Source organism: Perognathus longimembris, chromosome 25 (genome assembly GCF_023159225.1).
Source record: "Perognathus longimembris pacificus isolate PPM17 chromosome 25, ASM2315922v1, whole genome shotgun sequence".
Taxonomy (NCBI): Eukaryota; Metazoa; Chordata; class Mammalia; order Rodentia; family Heteromyidae; genus Perognathus; species Perognathus longimembris.
This window is the reverse complement of record NC_063185.1, coordinates 11,387,247-11,408,878: the sequence shown is the minus strand read 5'-3', so window position 1 is coordinate 11,408,878 and position 21,632 is coordinate 11,387,247. Positions and strand designations below refer to the sequence as shown.

General features: G+C 48.8%; 1 protein-coding gene across 1 annotated transcript in view; it reads right to left on the bottom strand.

The window, feature by feature from the left end:
• The window catches only part of Galnt10 (polypeptide N-acetylgalactosaminyltransferase 10), a 165,582-nt gene that overhangs the window by 6,093 nt on the left and 137,857 nt on the right, over positions 1-21,632 (bottom strand). The window contains exons 6-8 of the mRNA XM_048334333.1: positions 19,534-19,717; positions 16,824-16,941; positions 2,174-2,281 (exon numbers count right to left, since the gene is read on the bottom strand). Of these exons, the coding sequence (XP_048190290.1) occupies positions 2,174-2,281; positions 16,824-16,941; positions 19,534-19,717 (410 nt within the window). The remainder of the gene's footprint in view (positions 1-2,173; positions 2,282-16,823; positions 16,942-19,533; positions 19,718-21,632) is intronic.

Sequence of the window (21,632 nt, the reverse complement as noted above, 5' to 3'; positions counted from 1 at the left end):
CCAACGGCTCCGCTCACATCTGCCCAGGAGAGTCAATACTGCATGGAGTAGACATGGCGGAATAAGCCATTGCTCCAAGACCTTGAACTTTTGTGTCTTTGACTGGACCCAAGAAAAGAACTTTATGTTGTTTCCTCACATATCTTTGTTCATCAAGGAAAGCCAGAAGAATCTTCATGGACTTCATGGCTCAACTACTGTTTCTTCTTCTTCCTCCTTTTCCTCCTCCTCCTCCTCTTCCTCCTCTTCCCCCATGTAGGTCCTGGGGCTTGAACTCAGGGCCAGTTTGCTTTCCCTTAGCTTTTTCACTTAAGGCTGGTGCTCTACCACTTGAACCACACCTCCACGTTTGTTTTTTTTTTCTGGTTAATTGGAGACAAGTGTCAGACTTTCCTGCCTAGGCTGGGCTTTGAACCGTGATTCTCCCATCTCAGCCTTCGGAGAAGCTAGGATTACAGGTAAAGTTTTTACAAGGGAGTGTCTGTGTGGACAGCTAGCCATTCCTCAGGGAGTCCATCCACCTTTAAGTAAACAGGAGGGGGTGGTGTGTTCTTATGGGGGTGTGTGTGTGTGTCTTATGAGCTCATTAAAGGAAAAGCATGCTTGAGCCTACTCAGGGGCCAGTCTGTGTCCCCAGACCCTCTGTAGCAGCCAGAGTTTGGACTTGGGCTTGCAGAAAAAATGGTGCTGACTTAACTGCTGGAGTTCTTAGGGGAGCCCAAAGGCCCCAATTCCTGTGATGGATGTCAGGATGCTGTTGGACACTTCTACCACTAGAGGGCACTGCAGGCCCTCCTTTCCCTCCACGCAGGTGGCACAGCGCCACGCCGGCTCTGCCCCCAGCCCCTCACCCCTGGTGTGGGGGGGCGGAGCATGGGACGATGGGTCCCCAGCCGGCATCCTTGGGTGGGGTGTGGGGGCGCCACCTGAGCAAAGTTGTGCGTGGACTTCCTCAGGGGGCTCCAGGCCTCCCCATGGCCTGGGCTGCCCTCTGGGGAGGCCCCCTTCCTTTGTTTTCTTTTATGGATCATCTTGAGCCCCACCCCCAAACTCAAACCTTATACTTCCACTCAAAAAATAAATATAACCCCCAAATTTCCCAGCGAATGGATTTCCCCTTTGTAGCCACTGGCTAATCTAGCTCCTGACATATCTTCTCGTGCGATGACGGTGGGGAGTGTGGGAAGGAGAAAAAGCAACATTTATGTTTAGCCCACCGTCCTCTAGGAACTTTTATAACCACTTACCCTATCTGTATTAACATGTATCTAACACCTAACTGGGCCGACTTTAACCTCTTCCTAAGTAAAAATCGGTGAAATTACAAGTTTGCTCTGATTTACAGCCTACCCCCCCCCCCCCACACACACCAAGGCTGCAGATCAAATCAGCTACTCACAGACCTACACAGTAAATCTCGAATCCAAATTAACCTAAACATAGGAAAACCAGGATGGAGCTTTCATAGGAGAACACTTGCTTAGAACCGTGCGACGTTCTGGGTTCCATTGATTTCAGGACCTCGGAAACAAAAGTATCTCCTCTCCTCACCCCAAACAAACAAACAAGCAACAATAAAAACAAAAAGCCAAGGAAATAAAACACAGGGAAATCAAAGCTTGCCTGTGTCCAGTATTTCACATGACACCTTTTGCCACCATTTTCCTGACAGTGCTTGAGGGGCTCACTTTCAACAAAGGCTCAGAGACGGTCAGCAAGTTCCCCAATGTCTCACAGCCTATAAAGTGTCCACGTGAGGCTTTATTCTAAGCAAGTGCCTTTTAAATTGGCTTTCACCACATGCCGGGTGCTGGTGGCTCACACCTGTAATCCTAGCTTATTCAGGAAGCTGAGATCTGAGGCTCTTGTTTCAAGGGTGGGGGTGGGGAGGGAGGTTAGAGGAGGAGGAGAAAAGTCCATGCTTATGTCCATTGAACCACCAGAAAACGGCAAGTGGCGCCGTGGCTCAAGTGATAGAGCGCTAGCCTTGAGCCAAAGAGATCAGGGGCAGCACCCGGGCCCCGAGTTCAAGCCCCACAACCAACCAACTGATAAATAAACTGATAAATAAAATGGGCTTCCACCTGGAGAAAGGGCCATCCCTTCACACCTAACCACCATACAGCCTAGGGCCCCGGCTCACCCTCCCCTGCCCCCAGCCCCACGTTGTTACCCTGGCCAGGCTGACTCCCGCAGGGACTTTGTAGGGCACGTACTTCCTGTAGATATGGCCCACCCTGGAGCAGGGGATGTCCTCCATGCGGCCCCCACACATCCACACCTGGAGGGTGAAAAGAGAGAAACAATGAAAGTTGCGGAGTACGCTTCCATTTCTCCATACCCGGGGCCAGCCATCAAGGGTCAGCATCTCTCAGAGGACATTGCAGCGGGGCCCTCCGGGGCCCAGAACTAATGGCAAGAGAAGATAGCTGTAACCTCGGGAGGGAGGGAGAGAGCACGAGAGTTGAGAGCTTCCTGAAGAACGAGGCTCAGAGAAGCTCTGAGACTTGTCTGAGGCCTGAGCTGGTAAGAGAGGAGCCCCAACATTAACATAGTGAGAGGATTGGACTTGAACTGCTGTCCCCTAGCTATTTCACTCAAGGCTAGTGTTCTACCACTTGAGCCACATTACCTCCACTTGTAGCTTTTTGTTGGTCAACTGGAGATAAGAGCGCCATGGACTCCATTGCCCAGGCTGGCTTTGAACCATCACCCCCAGATCTCAGCCTCCTGAATAGCTAGGATGACAGGTGAGAGCCTGTAAGACTTCCCCAAGCTTAGGATTGGGAAAGACTTTTTTTTTTCTCTTGCCAGTTCTGGGGCTTGAACTCAGGGCCTGAGCACTGTCCCGGAGCCTCTCTGTGCTCAAGGCTAGCTCTCTACCACCTGAGCCACAGCACCACTTCTGGCTTTTTCTGTGTATGTGGCACTGAGGAATCGAACCCAGGGCTTTGTGCCTGCTAGACAAGCACTCTACTGCTGAGCCACATCCTGGGAATTCTTTTCAACCTTGTTTCCAGTCTCCCTCTTGTAGATGAAGGACAGGACATACCCCATGAAAGACACCCAACACCCCAATTCTGTGCAAAAAGAGCCCTCGCTGTTTGAATGGCAGGGTGAATGAAGGGTGAGAGTTTCCGGCATCATGAAGGTTCTCATAAGGGCGGTTTTCCGCCTTACACTGCAAGAACCTTGGTTCTGCTGTCTGAATCTCTAAGCCTGGATGAGCTCTGTCCTGGGTTTCCCAAGAGAGAGAGACGATGCACGGGTTGCAATTAGTTAAAGTGCTGCTTGGAGAAAAGCAATTATGTTCTGATCTTGGAAGAGGGGAAAAAAAAATCAAGGAAGTCAATAGAACAGAACATTGGTCTCCAGATAATGGGCTCCTGATGGTAGATTCATGTCAAGGCCAAGCCAAGAAGTTTATTTTCAAAGCAGGAGATATTGATCAGGCGCCAGCATCCCATAACCATAATTCTTCCCTTCCTCTGAAGTGATTGATGTGGAGCGGATGTCTTTGGTCTGCAGATCTTGCCCAGGTCATTCCTGGCTTGCCCTTCTGCCTTTTCTGGGGGGTGGGGAGAAGAGAAGTTCTCAGCAGGTGTGTATGTGGGGGATACATTGCCCGGTTCTATTTTTTAAATGTTTTCTGGGCAGCTGACCAGGCCTGTGGCCAGCTCTCCAGACTTCATACATTCAACCTGCATTAACTTACAACGCTGCAGCTGCAGCTCCCACCAGCAGGGGGAGCCTTTGTGTAGATGGAGGCTCCATTTCCAGAGCTCTCTTTGCTGGTACCTCTCTGGCTCCTGTGGTCCTATCAGCCTAAGGTACCTGAGGGACCAAGGTAACCGGGTCTGAGGCATTCAACATGCCTCGAGAGTCCCCGGATGTCTGGAGTTGTCTAGAAGAATCCTGGCGTGGGATGCTGGGCTCAGCTCCATGGTCCCTGGACCTAGGATGCAATGGGGTGGGGCTGACTTAGATAAACTTGTCTCGCTAATGCCCCACAGGGACCGTCCAGCACAGGCTACCCAGAATGCACCTCGCACAGTCGGTCACCACACCTTGGACTGACCCACTGGAGTCACAGCAACCTTTCCAGCTTGTTCGATGGTTGATTGGGTGGGGGTGGGGGTGTTGAATCTCTCTCAACCTGCTTTTCTGCCTGGGTTGGCTTTGAACCATGACTCTCAGATCTCAGCCTCTTGAGAAGCTAGGATCGCGGATGGTGAGCCACTGGTGCCTGGTGGGAATGGATTTGGTGTTCCCGTATGCAATGGTCTGGGATGGAGGGTCAAGATCTTGCTGATACCACCACAAGGGAGTGCTCACAGCCCAGCAGTGCTCTCCCTGCCCACCGTGTACATGGCTATTACCAACTGAAGATCATTTTCTGTGGCCTTCAGCAGGAGAGGGCTTTCTAGTCCCTCTGAGATCACTCAATGGAGGGTCGGCGTGGGCAGGGGGTCTTGGGTCTCCTTTCCACCGATGCCCTTGTGCCTGGGGCCGTTTTTGGCTTAAGGCAGTCAGTCCTTGTGCACTTCCTGTGGAAGCAGATGGACGAAGCCCAAGGCAACGGCTCCGAGCAGGTCTGACTGCTGAGAAGACAATCTTGTCATTGATTCTTTAGCCTCTGGAGGAGATGCCCCAGGTCATTTTTTTCTCCCCCTTTCTGGTAATTTTAGCAAGAATATAAGTCATGAAGCTTCAGGCAGGAGGATTTTTTTTTTTAAATATTTCTTGGGCAGAAAGTTCCATTTTCCTGAAAGATGGATCCTGGCTGGATTTTGGCTTTGGTTCACAAGTGAGACAGACACACAATTGGGTCACCTCTCTTTTGCAACATAACATTCCAAGACGTGCGTGCGTGTGTGTGTGTGTGTGTGTGTGTGTGTGTCCTTCCAGGGAGATAAGAGCTGGAGGCAGAGATGGAGAGGTGTCAAGATGGGAGACCTGGATCCCAGATCCCAACCCCTTTGGCTCTGCTTATGGCTCAGGTCCCTCTTGTGTATGTGTGTGTGCACACGTTGGTGTTACCGGGGCTAGAACTTAGATCCTCAGATCTCAGCCTTCTAAAGTAGGCAAGATTACAGGCGCGAGCCACAGGCGCCCAGCTCAGGACTCATTGTATTTGAGATGAGAACGCAGGCTCCATTTTGTCAGGCCCTCTCCTGGTGGCCTTTAGTATCTGGTACCAGCCTTCTCCACCATCTAGCTCCTCCCTGGCCCCCTTATCCTCAGGCATTGGCCTCCAGCTCTGGGGGGTCACAAGAAGCTCCTAAACACACCCTGCCAGCTTGAATCTTGGTTCCTTTTGGTTCTCTATCGGAGGAAGACTTCTCTCACACAAACGCCATGCCTCGAACAAGCAGCAATCGCACTGTAAAAGCCTGGTTCTCTCTTCTACCTTCAGTGCTGCTGTGATTCATTTTATTAGCAAACTTCTTTTGTGTGATGACAGGTTTCATGACAGTGTCTATAAAAGACAATGACTCGCTCTTATCACTGAAACCAAGGAGGAAAGACACAGAAGTGATGTGGATCTGGAGAACGTAAAAAGGTGGAGGGGGGCGGGTAGGGGCAGCAAGGCCCTTACAGTGGCTACCCTAGCATGGGACCCCTGTGGGGTTTAACCCTAATTAGCTGTGCTTGGAAAACAATGTGATGAGAATTACAGCAGTAACTCAACATCTATTGTGTGCTTAGAAGCTCCAGGTGCCAGGGAGACGCAGCATAGGGTTCTCTAGTGAGTACTGAGTTCGAATCTAACATTCGTGCTTAAGAAAGTGGGTTTGGGCTGGGAATATGGCCTAGTGGCAAGAGTGCTTGCCTCCTATACATGAAGCCCTGGGTTTGATTCCCCAGCACCACATGTATAGAAAATGGCCAGAAGTGGCGCTGTGGCTCAAGGGGCAGAGTGCTAGCCTTGAGCAGAGAGAAGCCAGGGACAGTGCTCAGGCCCTGAGTCCAAGCCCCAGGACTGGCAACAAAAACAAAAACAAACAAACAAAAAAAAAGAAAGTGGTTTTTATTTTTTTGGTGTGTGTGTGCCAATCTTGGGGCTTAAACTCGGGGGCCTGGGTGCTATCCTTTGAGTTTTGTTTTGTTTTTTTTTCTCTCAAGGCTAGCACTCTACCACTTGAGCCACACAGCTCCACTTCTGGCTTTTTGGAAGTTCATTGGAGATAAGAATCTCATGGAGTTTCCTATCTGGGCTTTCAACTGCGATCCACAGACCTCAGCCTTCTGCAAAGCTGGGGTTACAGGCGTGAGTCACTGGCACCCAGCCTTAAAAAAGTGTTGTTTTAAAATCAATCTAAAAGCCTGCTTCCTGCTCTGATAGGTGGGAAAAGTGTGCATGCGCACCTGCAACCCCCTTTCAGATGAGGTGAGGCTGAATGGAGGTGAAGGCTAAGTGTGGGAGACACCACAGGCTGGCCACATTTGGCACAGGGAAATCAGGCCCAGTTCCCCAGCAAAGAAGCTCCTGCAAGGTTCCAGCGGCTCACACCTGCAATCCCAGCTGCTCAGGAGGCTGAGATCTGAGGATCACGGTTCAAAGTCTGAGCAGGCAAGTCTGTGAGACTCTTAACCTGCAATTAACCAGCAAAAGGCCAAAATGGAGCTTTGACTCAAGTGGTAGAACACCATTATTGAGTGAAAAAGCAAATGGACAGTGCTCAGGTTCTGAGTTCAAGTTCCAGGACTGGCGCATGCACATACACACAGCGAAGTAGAAAATTAACTTTTTTTTTGGTGCCAGTTGTGGGGCTTATACTTGGGACCTCCCTCTCTCCCTCAGTAGTCTCCTTAACAGCCTTCTGCCTTCTCTGCTGTTATGATAGCCCATGAAGAGGCTGCCAAGGCTACAAATGCCCTAGTCCCCGGCCAGCTTTGTCCTCAAACCCTGTCAGAAGGGATGGATCAGAAGCCAGGCACCACGGCCCAAGCCAGAGAGAGCGCCTTCAGTCCAAAGGCACCAACCAGGCCGGCACTCTACCTCACAAGCCACACCGTCACTTCCGGCTTTTTGGCAGTTCACTGGAGATCAAGAGTCTCCCAGACTTTCTTGCGTAGGCTGGCTTCAAATAGTGAGCCTCAGATCTCAGTCTCTTGAGTAGCTGGGATTACAGGTGTGAGTTACTGTTTTCCTCACAGCTCGGGCAAGTGTGACAATCCCCATGCAGGCTGGACATACGGCTCCCGGGGGGGGGGGGGCTTGCTCATTTCCCCCAGGGGTTGCTAGAGCTGTGTGTTTGGGAACCTGAGTGCCACTTCACACAGACCAGCGACAGCCCTGACAGCCCTGCCAGGCTGGGGTGATTAAGTGCTCCTTTGGAGGGGAGGAAATAAAAAAAAAAAAGCTCAGCAGAAGGGGCAGGTGAGCCCAAGGTCTCGCAGAGTGTTTGTTTCAGATCTGGGCCCAGGGCCAAGATCTGTAGCTGAGAAGTTCTTTCCTCTGAGTCTGTCTTTCTGCTACCACCATCCAATCACAACCACCACAGGGCTATGTGCACTGCCAACCATTCATGGATATTTATCCTCTTCCAGTCTCAGAGAGCTTTAGATATATTTTGTTCTAACATGCACACACACACACACACACACACACACACACACACACACACACACACGGAAGTAAGGAAGTAAGGCTTCTTGAATTTCCACGTTAAGAGATGAAGACAGTTAAGTCCAGAGCGGTTAAACCATTTTCCCAAGGCTACACAGCCAACCAGCAGATGGAGCCGCCACTGGAACCCGGGCCCTGGTACTTAATCTCTTGCTCTTCTGCTTCTTTTCTAAACAGGAGGCTCACAGCCACGAAGGCTACCATTCACCCAGTGTCTCCTTCGTGTCTGGTTCCGGGCCCGATAAAACATATACTATTCCATTTCTTCCACAACACCCCTGTGAGGAAGCTATTGTGAAAACCACCTTCAGCAAAGGGAGTCATGGGGGGGAGGGCCCCCCATACTGGGGGGGGAGATGTGTGCCAAGCTCATGGCAGTGACGTTGCAGCTGGATTGGGGAGGGAGACCATACGGGAGACCACACGCAGGTGCTACAGGCTGGTGGCCCCAGGCTGCCCCGCTGCCATTTGGGATAGCCTTTGCAACACAAAGCCTTTCTCCCTCTGGTGTGGCCACTTCAGGGCTGATTTGGCACCTGGGCCCCTTTGGGTTTCAGTGGCCTCTCTCTAGACTTTTCTCTACCCTTCCAGCAAACAGCCTGCTCCCCTGGATGTTCAAACTGGCACCTCGCTTTTCTGCCTAGGTGGCCTGTTGCCCAGATGTTCCAGGTATTGGGTAGTAATATCTCACTGTGAACAGTTTCTGCAGCAATCTGCTTCTCTCTCTCTCTCTCTCTCATTGTCAGTACTGGAGCTTGAACTCAGGGGCTTGGCTTGAATTCAGGGCCTGGCCCTTAGCTGTTGTGCTCAAGGCTGGTGCTCTACCACTTGAGCCACAGCTCCACCTCCAGCTTTTGAGAAGTTAATTGGAGTTAAGTAGCTCACAGCCTTTCCTTCCCCCAGCTGGTTTCGAACTGTGATCTTCCAGATATCAGCCTCCAGAGTAGCTAGGATGATAGGCATGCACCACAGGCACTCCACTTGCCTTATTTTACATATCCCATTTCATCAGTCTCTTGACAGCAGGGTGACTCTTGTGCAAGAACAATCTGAAACATTTTTAGTGATTACATTTATTTTTATCTAGACTAGCCTTCCCCGCCCCGCCCCCCTCCCCCTGTGCAGCCCTAAGTGTTCCTGTATCTTTTCAGACCCCCTCTGGGGAACCCTCCTACAGATTCCTGTCTCTCTCTTGGCCCTGCAGGCTGGCCCTCTGGGTTCCTGAACCTGTTTTCATCCACTCAAGACAATGGCTGTGCCCTTGAACTCTAGAACAGACCCGGAGGTACCACTGGGCCAGGCCTTCTGTGGGAGATTCTTCACTGGTGTGTCCTGGCTGTGAAAAATCTCATCCTAGAATTGAGTAAATGGCTCAAGCAATGTGTTGGAGAATGTATGTGGGAGCCAGGTGCTGGTGGCTCATGCCTGTCATCCTAGCTACTCAGAAGGCTGAGATCTGAGGATCGCAGTTCAAAGCCAGCCCGGGTAGGCAAGTCTGTGAGACTCTCATCTCCAATGAATCAGCAAAAAAAGCCAGAAGTGGAGTTGTGGCTCAAGTGGCAGAATGGTAACTGGGAACAAAAAAGCTCTGAGGACAACACTCAGGCGCCGAGTTCAAGCCCTAGGACTGGCAAAAACAAACAAACAAAAAGCCTTGAATAGAAGATCACATTATACATATACTTATATGTGCACATATATAATACTCAAGCATATACATTTTTTGCCAGTCCTGAGGCTTGAACTCAGGGCCTGAGCACTGTCCCTGGTTCCTTTTTGCTGAAGGCTAGCACTCTACCACTTGAGCCACAGAGCCACTTCCGGCTTTTTCTGTATATGGGGTGCTGAGGAATCGAACCCTGGGCTTTATGTATGCGAGGCAAGCACTCTACCACACAGCCACATTCCCAGCCCCTCATTTTTTTTTATTAGTATCTTAAAACTTAAATTTGGATGTATATAACTTCTTTGTGTGTGTGAATGTATGTGTGTGCGCGCGTGCATGCCTGGGCATTGTCTCTTAGTTCTTTCAATCAGCGTTGGCATTCTACCTCTTGATCCATACCTCTACTTTTAGCTTTCTTTTTTTTTTTTTTTTTGGCCAGTCCTGGGCCTTGGACTCAGGGCCTGAGCACTGTCCCAGGCTTCTTTTTGCTCAAGGCTAGCACTCTGCCACACTTGAGCCACAGCGCCCCTTCTGGCCGTTTTCTATATATGTGGTGCTAGGGAATTGAACCCAGGGCTTCATGTATACGAGGCAAGCACGCTTGCCACTAGGCCATATCCCCAGCCCTACTTTTAGCTTTTTGATAGTTCACTGGAGATAAGAGTCTCACAGACTTTAACTGCCTGGGGCGGCTTTGAACCCATAATCCTCAGATGTCAGCCTCCTGAATAGCTAGGCTTACAGGCACGAGTCACGCAGAGCCTGGCTCATCTACCTTCTGTGATGCAATAGTCCACCATTTAAGCATGCTCTCATAGATTGTATCCCCCAGGGAAATGCATTTGGGTCGTAACCCATCTTATCCAACTGACAGTACTACTCCAACCAACAGCTTCTTCCTAGATCATTGCTCATCTATGCGCTGTGTGTCTCTGGGGGTAAACTCGTGGGAATGAGATTTCAGGGCGAAGGATGTGCACGCTCTGGAACCTAACAGATTTTTGCAAGATCGCTCTTCACAAATGATATATCCACTTACATTGCCCCAGAGCCTCATCGTTCTTACTCTCATTAAGCCACGTGGTTCTGCGTGGACGCGTTCTCTCTCCTGCAAATTGCAGTTGAAGACAGCTGAGCCCTCTGGATGTGGTGCAATTCCTTTCCTGTTCACCCTGACATCGCCACTTGTAACCCACACCACCCCCATCTGTGTAAGACCAAGCAGGAAGGAAAACAGGACAGCAGGAGCTGGGTAGGGGGTCTTGGGAGGCAGTGATGGGAGTGGCTTGGGGTGCCTATGTGGATGGAGGGCAGACACAGAAGCCGGGGTGCTGCCATCGTGCTGAGCTCTTTGTCCGCCTCACACCATTACCCGAAGATGGTGCCACAGGGGGAGGGAAATGGAAAATCTGATCACACCAACAGTCACAGACAAGCCTCCAACTTCCAACAGTCTGACTTAGGATTTCTCAGTGTTACAATGGCACAAGAGCAATAGACAGCTCGGTGCTGGTGGCTCCGGCCTGTACAATCCTACCTACTCAGGAGGCTGAGATCTGAGGATCCCAATTCAAGCCAGCCCAGTCAGGAAAGCTGCAAGAATCTTAACTCCAATGAACTAGCAAAAAGCTGGAAGTGGAGGCATGGCTCAAGTGGTAGATTGTTATTTTAGCATGAGAAAGCTAAATAAGAGTATGAGGCCTTGAGCTCAAGACCTAGTAGTGGTATGAACACCTACACCCCCCCCCTCCCCAATAGATTATATTCATAGAAACCATTCTTTGACTTTGGGCCCATCCTTATACTGGTAGAAGCTGGGCTGGGATTTCAGGCAGCCCTGAAATCTTAAGGTGAGTAGTTGACAGTCTCTAGTTGTTCTGTGTGGCTAGGCTTTGGTGTCTGACTGGTTAAGTTAGGTAACTTCAGTGAACTTCCGGACTCATAGTGGGTTGAGGGATATGAAATGCCACTGTGAAACATCTGTATTTCTAACATCAGTGTGAACCAGATACTGGGGGTTTAGGCTATCAAGATTCATGGAGACACAGGGACTCAAAGCCATGCTGGGAAAACTGGGGATATTGAGGAGGGGTACCATGTCGGGGGTGGTCGCTAAGCAACATAGGAAGGTTGAAAGTTGGCCACCTGAGCTAAGAGCTGAGACCCAAAGGGTAATGTGGATTAGCATGCCTAAGGAAAGGTGTTTCAGAGACAGTGAATCAGGTCGGCTTCTAAACATGTTGCTTAGTGATGGACAAGACATTGGCAGGCCAAGGAGACTCAATCTGGAGTCTTCCACAGAGTGATGGCAAAAAGTGACATCTTTTGTGGAAGGTCTACAGGTCACAAAACTTCCCTGAGAGGGAGGCCAAGGAAAGGACTGAGTGCCTGCGAGCAGAGGAGAGGGGCTAGTCCTGGGCTCCTGCCTGTAGCAGCTCACCTCGGAAGATAGCTGGACCCATTAGATTTGGCTTTTTGCATCCATCAGGTTAACTTGGTTTGGGCCATCGGAGACAGAGTTCAGAGTAATACAATAGGGTGCAAGGAAAATGGGGGAAAGGGAGAGAGAGAGAAGCAGGGACAGCTCACGAAGGGACTGGGTACTTGGCTGTGGAGTCCAAGATCCACTGAACCTCCAGGCAGAACAAAAGCTGTGGTGGGGAGGGGGGAAGGCAAAAAAAGCCATGAACTCTTCTACACATTTTTGGAACAGCTTTTCTGAGGGTTTCCCCATCAGGATAAACACATGGTCAGAAAAACCAGGGCCAGGCTGGGGATATAGCCTAGTGGCAAGAGAGCCTGCCTCGGATACACGAGGCCCTAGTTTCGATTCCCCAGCACCACATATATAGAAAACGGCCAGAAGCGGCGCTGTGGCTCAAGTGGCAGAGTGCTAGCCTTGAGCGGGAAGAAGCCAGGGACAGTGCTCAGGCCCTGAGTCCAAGGCCCAGGACTGGCAAAAAAAAAAAAAAAAAAAAAAAAAAAAGAAAAAAAAGAAAAACCAGGGCCAAAATATGAATCCATAGTCCTGACGGCACCTATCAATTCCTCTTATTCTAAGAATACACTGTGCCTTTCAGACTTGGGTTTTCTGTGTCACTAAGAAGAAGGGAGTTGGGAGCTGGCTGGCTTACACCTGTCATCTAAGCTACTCAGGAGGCTGAGATCTGAGGACTGCAGTTCAAAGCCAGGCAGGCAGGCAAGTTTCTTGAGCTGTGGCTCAAGTGGTAGAGCACTAACCTTGAGCAAAAAAGCTCAGGGATAGCACCCAGGCCCTGAGTTTAAGTCCTAGTACTGGGGAGAGAAAGAGGGAGGGAGGGAGGGAAGGAAGGAAGGAAGGAAGGAAGGAAGGAAGGAAGGAAGGAAGGAAGGAAGGAAGGAAGGAAGGAAGGAAGGAAGTTAAGGGAGGAAGGAAGGAAGGAAGGAAGAAAGGAAGGAAGGAAGAAAGGAAGGCCGGTAGGAAGGAAAGAAGGTCAGTTGGTCTAGCAGATTAATCAGGGAGAAATGAGCCCTTGGGAGATACCTGGCTCTGGCTGTGGCAGACACTCTATGTGAGCGAGGAGCTGCGGGCAGATGGCTTGGGCCCGCGGACAGACCATCCCTGGGGTAGGACACAAGTGCACTGGCAGATGGGCTGTCGCTGGCTCCAGAACCTGGGTTCTCAAAGCCAAGAGAGAGGGAGCCAAAGGAGAAAAGTCTCCTTTCCAGAGCTCAGGGCCGTCTCATTACATTGCCTTGTTTCCCCTGGAGAGTGACAGACATAATTGGATCAAAATGGAAATAGGAGCCAGCCGTCTTCTCTCTCCTGGATGAGACTTCCAGTACAGCTTCATTACCAAGTCTTTTGTAAATAAACTGTGTGGAAAGGGGAAAAAAAGCCATTTGTTCCGCTATAATTGCCTGATGAGCAACATGAGATGGGCCTTTGAAACCCAGGGAACAGAATCACTTTGGGTTTAGACATTCCTTTGTGGCCGGGCACCAGTGGCTCACGCCTGTAATTCTAGCTACTCAGGAGGCTGAGAGCTGAGGATTGTGGCTGGAAGCCAACCTGGCAGAAGCAAACCTATGGTTCAAGTGGTAGAGTGCTAGTCTTGAGCAAAAAAGCTCAGAGACAGTGCCTGGGCACCAAATTCAAGCCCCAGGGCTGGCACACACCCACAAAATCTCTTTGTGTCTATTTTTCTCTACTCGCTGTTGGGCAGGAGTTTCTGACTTGTGGACTAAGGAGCTAGAGAAACTTGGAGCTGGTTCTGGTCAGTGACACAGCTGCTCCAAGCATTCAGCCATGTCAAGGCAGTCCTTTAGGTACTGGGGATGTAACATTGACTGGAAGAGGAAATGATCCCTACTCCACTAAAATTTATGGTAAGACTTCAGAATTCGGATGGGCCCATTTCTGGGAATCAACTTGGAAGAATATCTTACACATAAAGGTCCAGAAGACAAAATCTGGGAGGACTGAAAAGTTAAACTCTGTTGATTTCACTATACTCATGGAATATACTATTTGGAAAATGAGACTCCATGGGCCAGGGTTACTAATAAATGACCTATGTACCATCAAACACCAAACCTGCACCCAAGGCAGGCATGACTAATCAATCACTACACTTGTCTGGATGAACTTGGATTCAGCTTCAGAACAAACAACACAGAATAGGGCAGCCCCGACCAATGGAGTAGATAGAGGTGGCTGCAAGAGTAAACCTACTTGCTATTTCTAACTCGGACAATTGCTAATTCAAGTCACCCAGAGACTACCAATACCCAAGTAAATTAGAAACAACCCAAGAAAGAAGCAAACACCAAGAAAAAAGGGGAAGAGATTGAGGCCAATTTTCCTCTCAATTGCTTTCCTCTGATGTTCCAACAAAAGGTCCATAAAACCCAGTGGGCCAGAGTGTGAGCTTTGGAGTCGGCAGGCCCTGGCCCAGTTAACTTCTGACTGTGTGGTCTGAGCCCTACTTGCCTCCCTGTGAATTCAATATAGAGAAGACAGAACCTTCCAGGTTGTTGTGAGGATTCATTAGGCCACCCCATGTGAAAGGCTGGGCAAGCTTCTGGTGGGCTGGAGTTCAGCAGTCACATGCACTGTTTGCAATGGCATCTGACCCAACTGCTTGTTGCTGTGCCACTGCAGTTGTTAAAGGTTTTGAACATTACTTCTGGATATTACTGTAAGTTTCCTTTGAAGGACTGGCCCCCTCAGGGCAGACAGCTTCAGAAATCATTAAAACAGACACAGACTGCTTTTCAAACCCAAACAGTATTTCAGCAAGCAAGGTAGTAGTACATGCTTGTAATCCCAGCATTTGGGAGGCTGAGGCAGGAGGATCGAGAGTTCCAGGCCAGCCTGGACTGCAGGGTGAGACTCCCTCCCATATCAAAACAACAAAAGCCTCAAACAAGATTATATACTAGCATAACTCGTTTGTTTTTTCCCCCCGTCCGGGGCTTGAACTCGGGGCCTAGGCACTGTCTCTGAGCTTCTTTTGCTCAAGACTAGCATTCTACTACTTGAGCTACAGTGACACTTCTGGCTTATTTTGTGTATGTGGTGCTGAGGAATGGAACTCAGGGCTTCCTTCATGCATGCTAGACAAGCACTCTACCACTGAGCCACATTCCCAGCTCAATTCCTGTGTGTGTGTGTGTGTGTGTGTGTGTGTGTGTGTGTGTGTGCGCCTCAGTTCTGCACCACTCAACCAGTGTTATAGATTACAATATGTTGATTTGTGGATAATGACAATACTTTAGGATATTTATTTATTTGTTTGTGTTGCCAGTCCTGGGCCGTGGACTCAGGGCCTGGGCACTGTCCCTGACTTCTTTTTGCTCAAGGCTAGCACTCTACCACTTGAGCCACAGCGCCACTTCTGGCTTTTTTCTATATATGTGGTGCTGAGGAATCAAACCCAGGGCTTCATGTATATGAGGTGAGCACTTTTACCACTAGGCCATATTCCCAGCCCAAGATATTTATTTAAAGGAACCTAAGGAGCACAGTCTCATTTAATCCTTTCAATAGCCTTGACGATTAAAGTATCGAAAACCCCTTTTTATTTCTGTGTGTGTGCCAGTACTAGGGCTTGAATTCAGCTTTTTTTGCTCAAGGCTAGTGCTCTACTCGAGCTACAGCTCCACTATGGTTTTGTTCGTTTGTTTTTTAAACTGGACATCTCATGGATTTTCCTGCCTAGGCTGGCTTTGAATCATGATTCTCAGATCTCAGCCTCCTGAGTTGCTAGGATTACAGGTGTGAGTCACCAGCACCCACTCAAGCCATTTTATAGAAGCAAAAGCCAAGGTTTAGAGAGGTAAGAAGTCCTGATCCAGGATCACACAGCTGGTAGAAACAGGCAGAGCTAGAATCTGATCTTTGCTATCAGGCTAGCTCCAGTGTCTTGCCCTTCCCCCCTTCCCGCCCCCCCCCGCCCCCCGCAACTGCTCATAGGCTAGTATCTGCCTCAGCCAAGTCTTCAACCATAAGAGCACAGGACAAACCAACCTTCCCCTCATAAGGACTGAGCTTTCTTCATCTCAGAGCAAAGCAGAGCCCCAAAAATAAAGATGAGAATGTGGACTCAACTTCCTAAGTGGTAATTAATTAACTAGTAACTTCTTTACAATCACTGTCAGACAGCTTCTATGGCCTACGGGTTGATTAAGGAAGCTTACAGTAAACATTTGTTCATTACATCTTTAGTAACACCTGCCAATTATTAATTGCTGGCGGCATGCTAAACACTTTCTATACGTTATCTCACTTAATTGTCACAGGATCTCTGTAAGAGAAATTTGTAATAAATATTATTAGTGCTGATCCTAGGGCTTGAACTCAGGGCTTGGGCAATGTCCCTGAGCTTTTGTGCTCAAGGCTGACATTCTACTACTGGAGCTACAGCTCCTCTTCTGGAACTTTTGGTGGTTAATTAGAGATAAGAGTTTCACAGACTTTCCTGCCTGAGCTGGCTTTGAACCACAATCCTCAAATCTCAGCTTCCTGAGTAGCTAGGATTACAGGCTTGAGCCACTGGCAATAACAACAACAACCATATTTCACATGAGGAAAAAAAGAAAGCTTGGAGAAATAATCTAACTTGCCCAACATCACACAGCTCTTGAGTGCTGGATTTGGACTTTGAATCTGGGCCTTTTGTATTCTATGACTGGAGATTTTCCTCACTAGTCCTTGTGTCAAACGCCTGCAGTAACAGACAGAACATGACTTGAGAGGGTGGCCAGGAATCTCTGAAAGCTGTGTAGCCATTCTCAGAGCAGAGTATTGCTCTGGGTCTGTATGTCTGTGTTTCCCAACATCTTAAGAAGATATGCAAGGCAAATGCCAGTCAGAGCTGTGGTGGAGATGATTCACTGCACCCTCGAAAGTACCCTAAATTCACCTGAGAAGCAGAGTAGGCTACAGAACCCTTTAGGCCTCAAATGATAGACAGGCATCCCACCAGGATTGGGGCTAAGAAGGCTGCCCAGGAGAAAGGGGCTGCCCGAATGTGGACTCACCTTGAAGGAGATTTCATACTGCTCCCCTCCCCAGATCTCCAGGCCTGGGTCGTACCCACCCAGCTCCCAGAACCACTTCCGGTCTACGGCAAAGAGGCCGCCAGCCATCACAGGAGACCTGTCAAAGAAGAAGGACATAGCGTGAGGACACAGGTGTCCTGCAGCTTAATGATACGACTCTTCTGGTGGCTGGTGGTGTCCCACACGGCTGCTCCTTGAACACAGCTTGTCTGTATGGGACACTAAAGCCCTCTGGGTAAGACTCTGGCCTTCCTCTTTCTGGCCTACAACTTCTCTTCCTAAAGGCTTTTTGGTTCAAGGCTAGCACTCTATTACTTGGGCCACAGCTCCACTGTGAGAAGATGCTCATGAGCTTTCTTCTCAAGCTGACTTCAAACTACAATCCCCATGACTAGGATTACAGGTATGAGGCAATGGTGCCTAGCATCAAAGATGGTTTTTAACCAAATAGGCATTATACTTTGCTTGGTTTTCTTGCTCATGGTTGGTACTCTACCATTTGAGCCATATCTCCAGTCCAGTATGTTAATGGCAGATGGGAGTCTCCAGGTCTCAGCCTCGATTTCAAGTATAAGCTAATGGTATCTGGCTTAATATTAGTCTTAATCTTCAAGAATTTAGGTAAACTGAGGATCAGCTCTGAGCTGCCTGGAGGCTGGGGCTGAGAGCATGAAATGGTCTTGGCTAAGAGGAGCTCTTATAGCAGACACTGAGCACAGTGAAGATGGAGGAAGTTAGAAGACTGTAAATGTCTGAATCACTGAAGTCATGCCTGGACTCTATTCCTGCCCCTGCAGTCCATCACCCAATCTCCCAGCTCTTCCTTGAGGCCCACAACATCAGAGGTTCCCATTAGAAACACAGCAGGAACTCTGCCCATGACATACTTCACCACCCCTCACTCTCTTTCTTAGATGAGGCAATGAGAACTTGGGACTTACTTAGGGTCCCAACAGTGAGGAGGTAGCCCTGTGCCCTCCACACCCCGCCCCCCACCAGTGCCAATGTCCTGACCACTGGAAACCATGAATATGTAATCCTACAATGCAAAAGGGACTCTGCAGAGCAGATCAAATTTAATGACACTGAAATGGGGAGATTAGCCAGGCACCAACAGCTCACACAGGTAGCAACTTAGGAGGCTGAGATCTGAGGATCATAGTTTGAGGCCATGTGGGGAAGTCTATGAGATGCTTACCTCCTAGAAGCCAGCAAAAGTGCTAGAAGTGGAGCTAGGGCCTACTTTATCTAAACACACACACACACATTAAAAAGCAAGAAATGGAGCTATAGCTCAAGTGCTAGAGTGCTAGCTTTAAGCAAAAAAGCTCAGGGATGATGCCCAGGCTGTGAGTTCAAGTCCCAGGACTAGCATACACACAAAAGAAATGAGATTATTTTAGTGAGTTGAACGTAATCTACATGCGCTCAACATGATCACAGAGCTTAGAGATGAAGGTATGAGGTGGGAGAGGAAGAGGCAGAAAAGGAGATGCAGTATGAAGGAGGTAAAGGGAGGGGAGGGCAACAGAGAACAATTACAAGATTTGAAGACTCTAACTTTGAACATGGAGGAATGGGGTGTGAACCAAGGGACTTGGGCATCCTAGAGAGATTGGGAAAGGCAGATTTAGAGGGATCTCCCTAGAGCATACAAAAGAATAGCAGCCCTGCCAACACTGATTTTAGCTGGTAAGAGTCACTGTAGACTCTCGACCATGGGAACTTCTAGTGTTGTGTTAAAGTCACTAAGTTTGAAGTCATTTATCACAGTAACAACAGGGAACAAATTCAGCTAAAAAGAAGGCTTTGGATCAAAGGTCTCCTTGATCCCTCTGACAGGAAACTAGGGGAGGAGCTCAGGGGGCAGCTTGTAAGGATGGTGAATCCCTGCTGCTAAGAAGGCAGGAAGTGCAGAACAATGGCTCTGCTTCTGGCTCAGCTCTGGCCCATCATTAACTCAGGCAAACCCTCCCTCCCTCCTAAGCCTCTGTCTTCTCACCTGCCATTACCGGTGATTCTCTTCCTTCCCTCAGCTATTGGGCTGCTCTTCCTCAAACACTTCCAAGGGGACAGAAAAGGATGATGGGAAAACAGGCCCAAGGCAGACAGACCTGCACACAGCTAGGCTTTCCATGAATACCTCTGTGACCTGAAACCTGGAGAAAGCAGGAATAATCAAATTCCCTGCCTGTATTTGCTGGGGGTAGAGTTGGGTCAGACAAAGAGCTCAGCCCAGTGCCTGGCACATGATGATTCTATCTGGGCACCAGGCTTGAGTGAAAGAGAGAGAAAGAGAGAGAGAGAGAGAGAGAGAGAGAGAGAGAGAGAGATGGCATGAGGGTCTCTACTCACCTCTGCTTTGTACCATGATCCTCAGATCTCAGCCTCCTGGGTAGCTAGGATTACCGGTGTGAGCCACCAGCAAGACTGATGTTGATGATGGGGCTGTTCCAAACCCAGCACTCTCATAACTTCTTTCCTAACACCCCAAATACAGATTGGCTAACTCTGATACTGACTCCAAAGGGAGCAATTTGGGAGTCTATGAGCTCAAGAGTGTGTCACAAGCTGAGCGTGGGTATACTGTCTGGGGCCCTAGGAGGCTGTACTTTTTTTTTGGGGGGGGGGTGGGCGCATGGTGATGCTGAGTTGTGTGTTGGGAGGGGCCTGGGTCACTCATACTTACTCAAAGGGGTCACTGGGGTCATCTTTCTGCAGTTCTGGAGGGATCGGGATCCGCTTGTAATACAGCTCCCAGTCAAAGGCTCCCCGCATGGCGTCCCCTGCCTGCGTCTCATACCGAAAATCATCGTGATCAATCACATCGATCATCGGGCAAACAATAGTCTTGCGGTTCCGAGCGATGCGGTCTGAAGTAGCCAAGAGATGCCTGTTAGTGGAGCTGTGGCACAAGTGGTAGAGTGATAACCTTGCGCAAAAAAAGCTAAAGGGACAGAGTGGCCAGGCCATGAGTTCAAGCCCCTGTCTTGGAACAAAAATAAAATAAAGGTGCGTATGAAATAAAATGCAGAGAGACTGTTGGAGCCATGATGACAGAAAAGAGAGAAGAGAAAGAGGAAGAAGAGGAGGAAGAGGAAGAGAAGGAGGAAGAGGAAGAAAAGGAGGAAGAGGGAGAAGAGGAAGAGGAGCAGACAGGAAGGATAACCAGCAGTGTCTTTCCTGGGATGGTTAAATCCTTCTTGGGCTCAGGAACATCTAATCTTGAAAGCAGGCAGAGAGTCCTGCATGGAGTTGTTAATGGTTTCACAGACAAAAGCCACGCTGTGCTCTGTCAGCTGTTGCTATTAAAGGGGGAGACTTGTAAATTTATACTACAGACTAACATTTCTGCTGGAAGCTGAATAAAAAGAGGGGGCTGTTTCTGCCATGCACGTCTGCAGATTATGAAAATTGCCCTCATACATTTCCATAGAAACAGAGTTAAGGGCTATTTAGATTACGAGCTCAGCTTCGTGGCCCACTACTTCATTCTCTTTATGAGTCACAGAATGACCCTACAAATGGCTTGCTCTTTCAGGACCACAAATGAGGCGATTTATGGGGAGGTTTTTCTTTTTCTTTTCTTTTTCAGTAATGAGAGGCAGATGTAGACTGTCTCTTTGGTTTAATTAAATCAACAGTTTACCAGAAATTCTGGGTTACATCTTTTCTTTTCCTCCAAAGCCTTTGAGATCCTGGAGCTGAGTGTCAGAAGCACGTAATCAAATCATAAAGCTCCCTGTTGATCTGGGTTAGGAATCAAATCCCTGGCATTTGGTCCTCACCCCTGGTATGGTGCTATTTGCTAGCTAATACTTCTCAGTGAGGTCCCTGAACCAGCATCTGTTGGGAGCTGGTCAGAAACACAACCTGAGACCCTTCATTCCTTCTTCCTGACTTAGGACCAGCCAGGTGAGGTGCAGTAGTGTTTCTTCACAAGTCTTTCATGTGGTTAAAAAAAATGCTGGTACTACCAGGAGGCTGAGGTCTGAGGATCACAGTTCAAAGCCAGCCCAGGCAGGAAAAGTCCACGAGACTCTTATCTCCAATAAACTACCTCCTCCCATCCAAAAAAAAAAAGAAAAAGAAAAAGAAAAACAAACCAGAAGTGGAGTGCTGGTTCAAGTGGTAGAGCACTAATCTTGAGCAAAGGAAGCTCTGGGACAGCACCCAGGCCCCAAGTTAAAGCTCAAGGATTGGAAACCACAAAACCATACATAGTACTGAGGTTTGAACTCAGGGCTGGAGCACTATCCCTTAGCATTTTTTGCTTAAGACTGGTGCTTTGCCACTTGAACTACACCTCTAGTCCTCTAGTTCCAATCTTTATTTTTATTTTTTGGTTAATTGGAGATAAGAATCTTGTGGATTTGTCTGCTTGCACGGGCTTCAAACCACGACCCTCAGATCTCCACTTTCTATCTAGATTATAGGCTGAGCCACTAGTGCCTGGCAAAACAAACCAACCAACAAAAAAAACAACTTTTTTTTCTTTCTTTACCAGGGATTAAACCCAGAGCCTCACACATGCTATGCAGTGATCTATCTCGTGAGCTACAGCCCTAGACCTATGGTTTGTACTGTGCTTTTGAGATACTGTCTGGATATCTTTTCCAAGCTCATGATCCTCCTGTTTCAACCTCTAAAACAGGTGGGATTATACACGTGTACCACCATGCCTGACTTCTTTTTTTGCCAGTCCTGTCGCTTGAACTCAGGGCCTGAGCACTGTCTCTGGGTTCTTTTTGCTCAAGGCTAGCACTCTACCACTTGAGCCACAGCGCC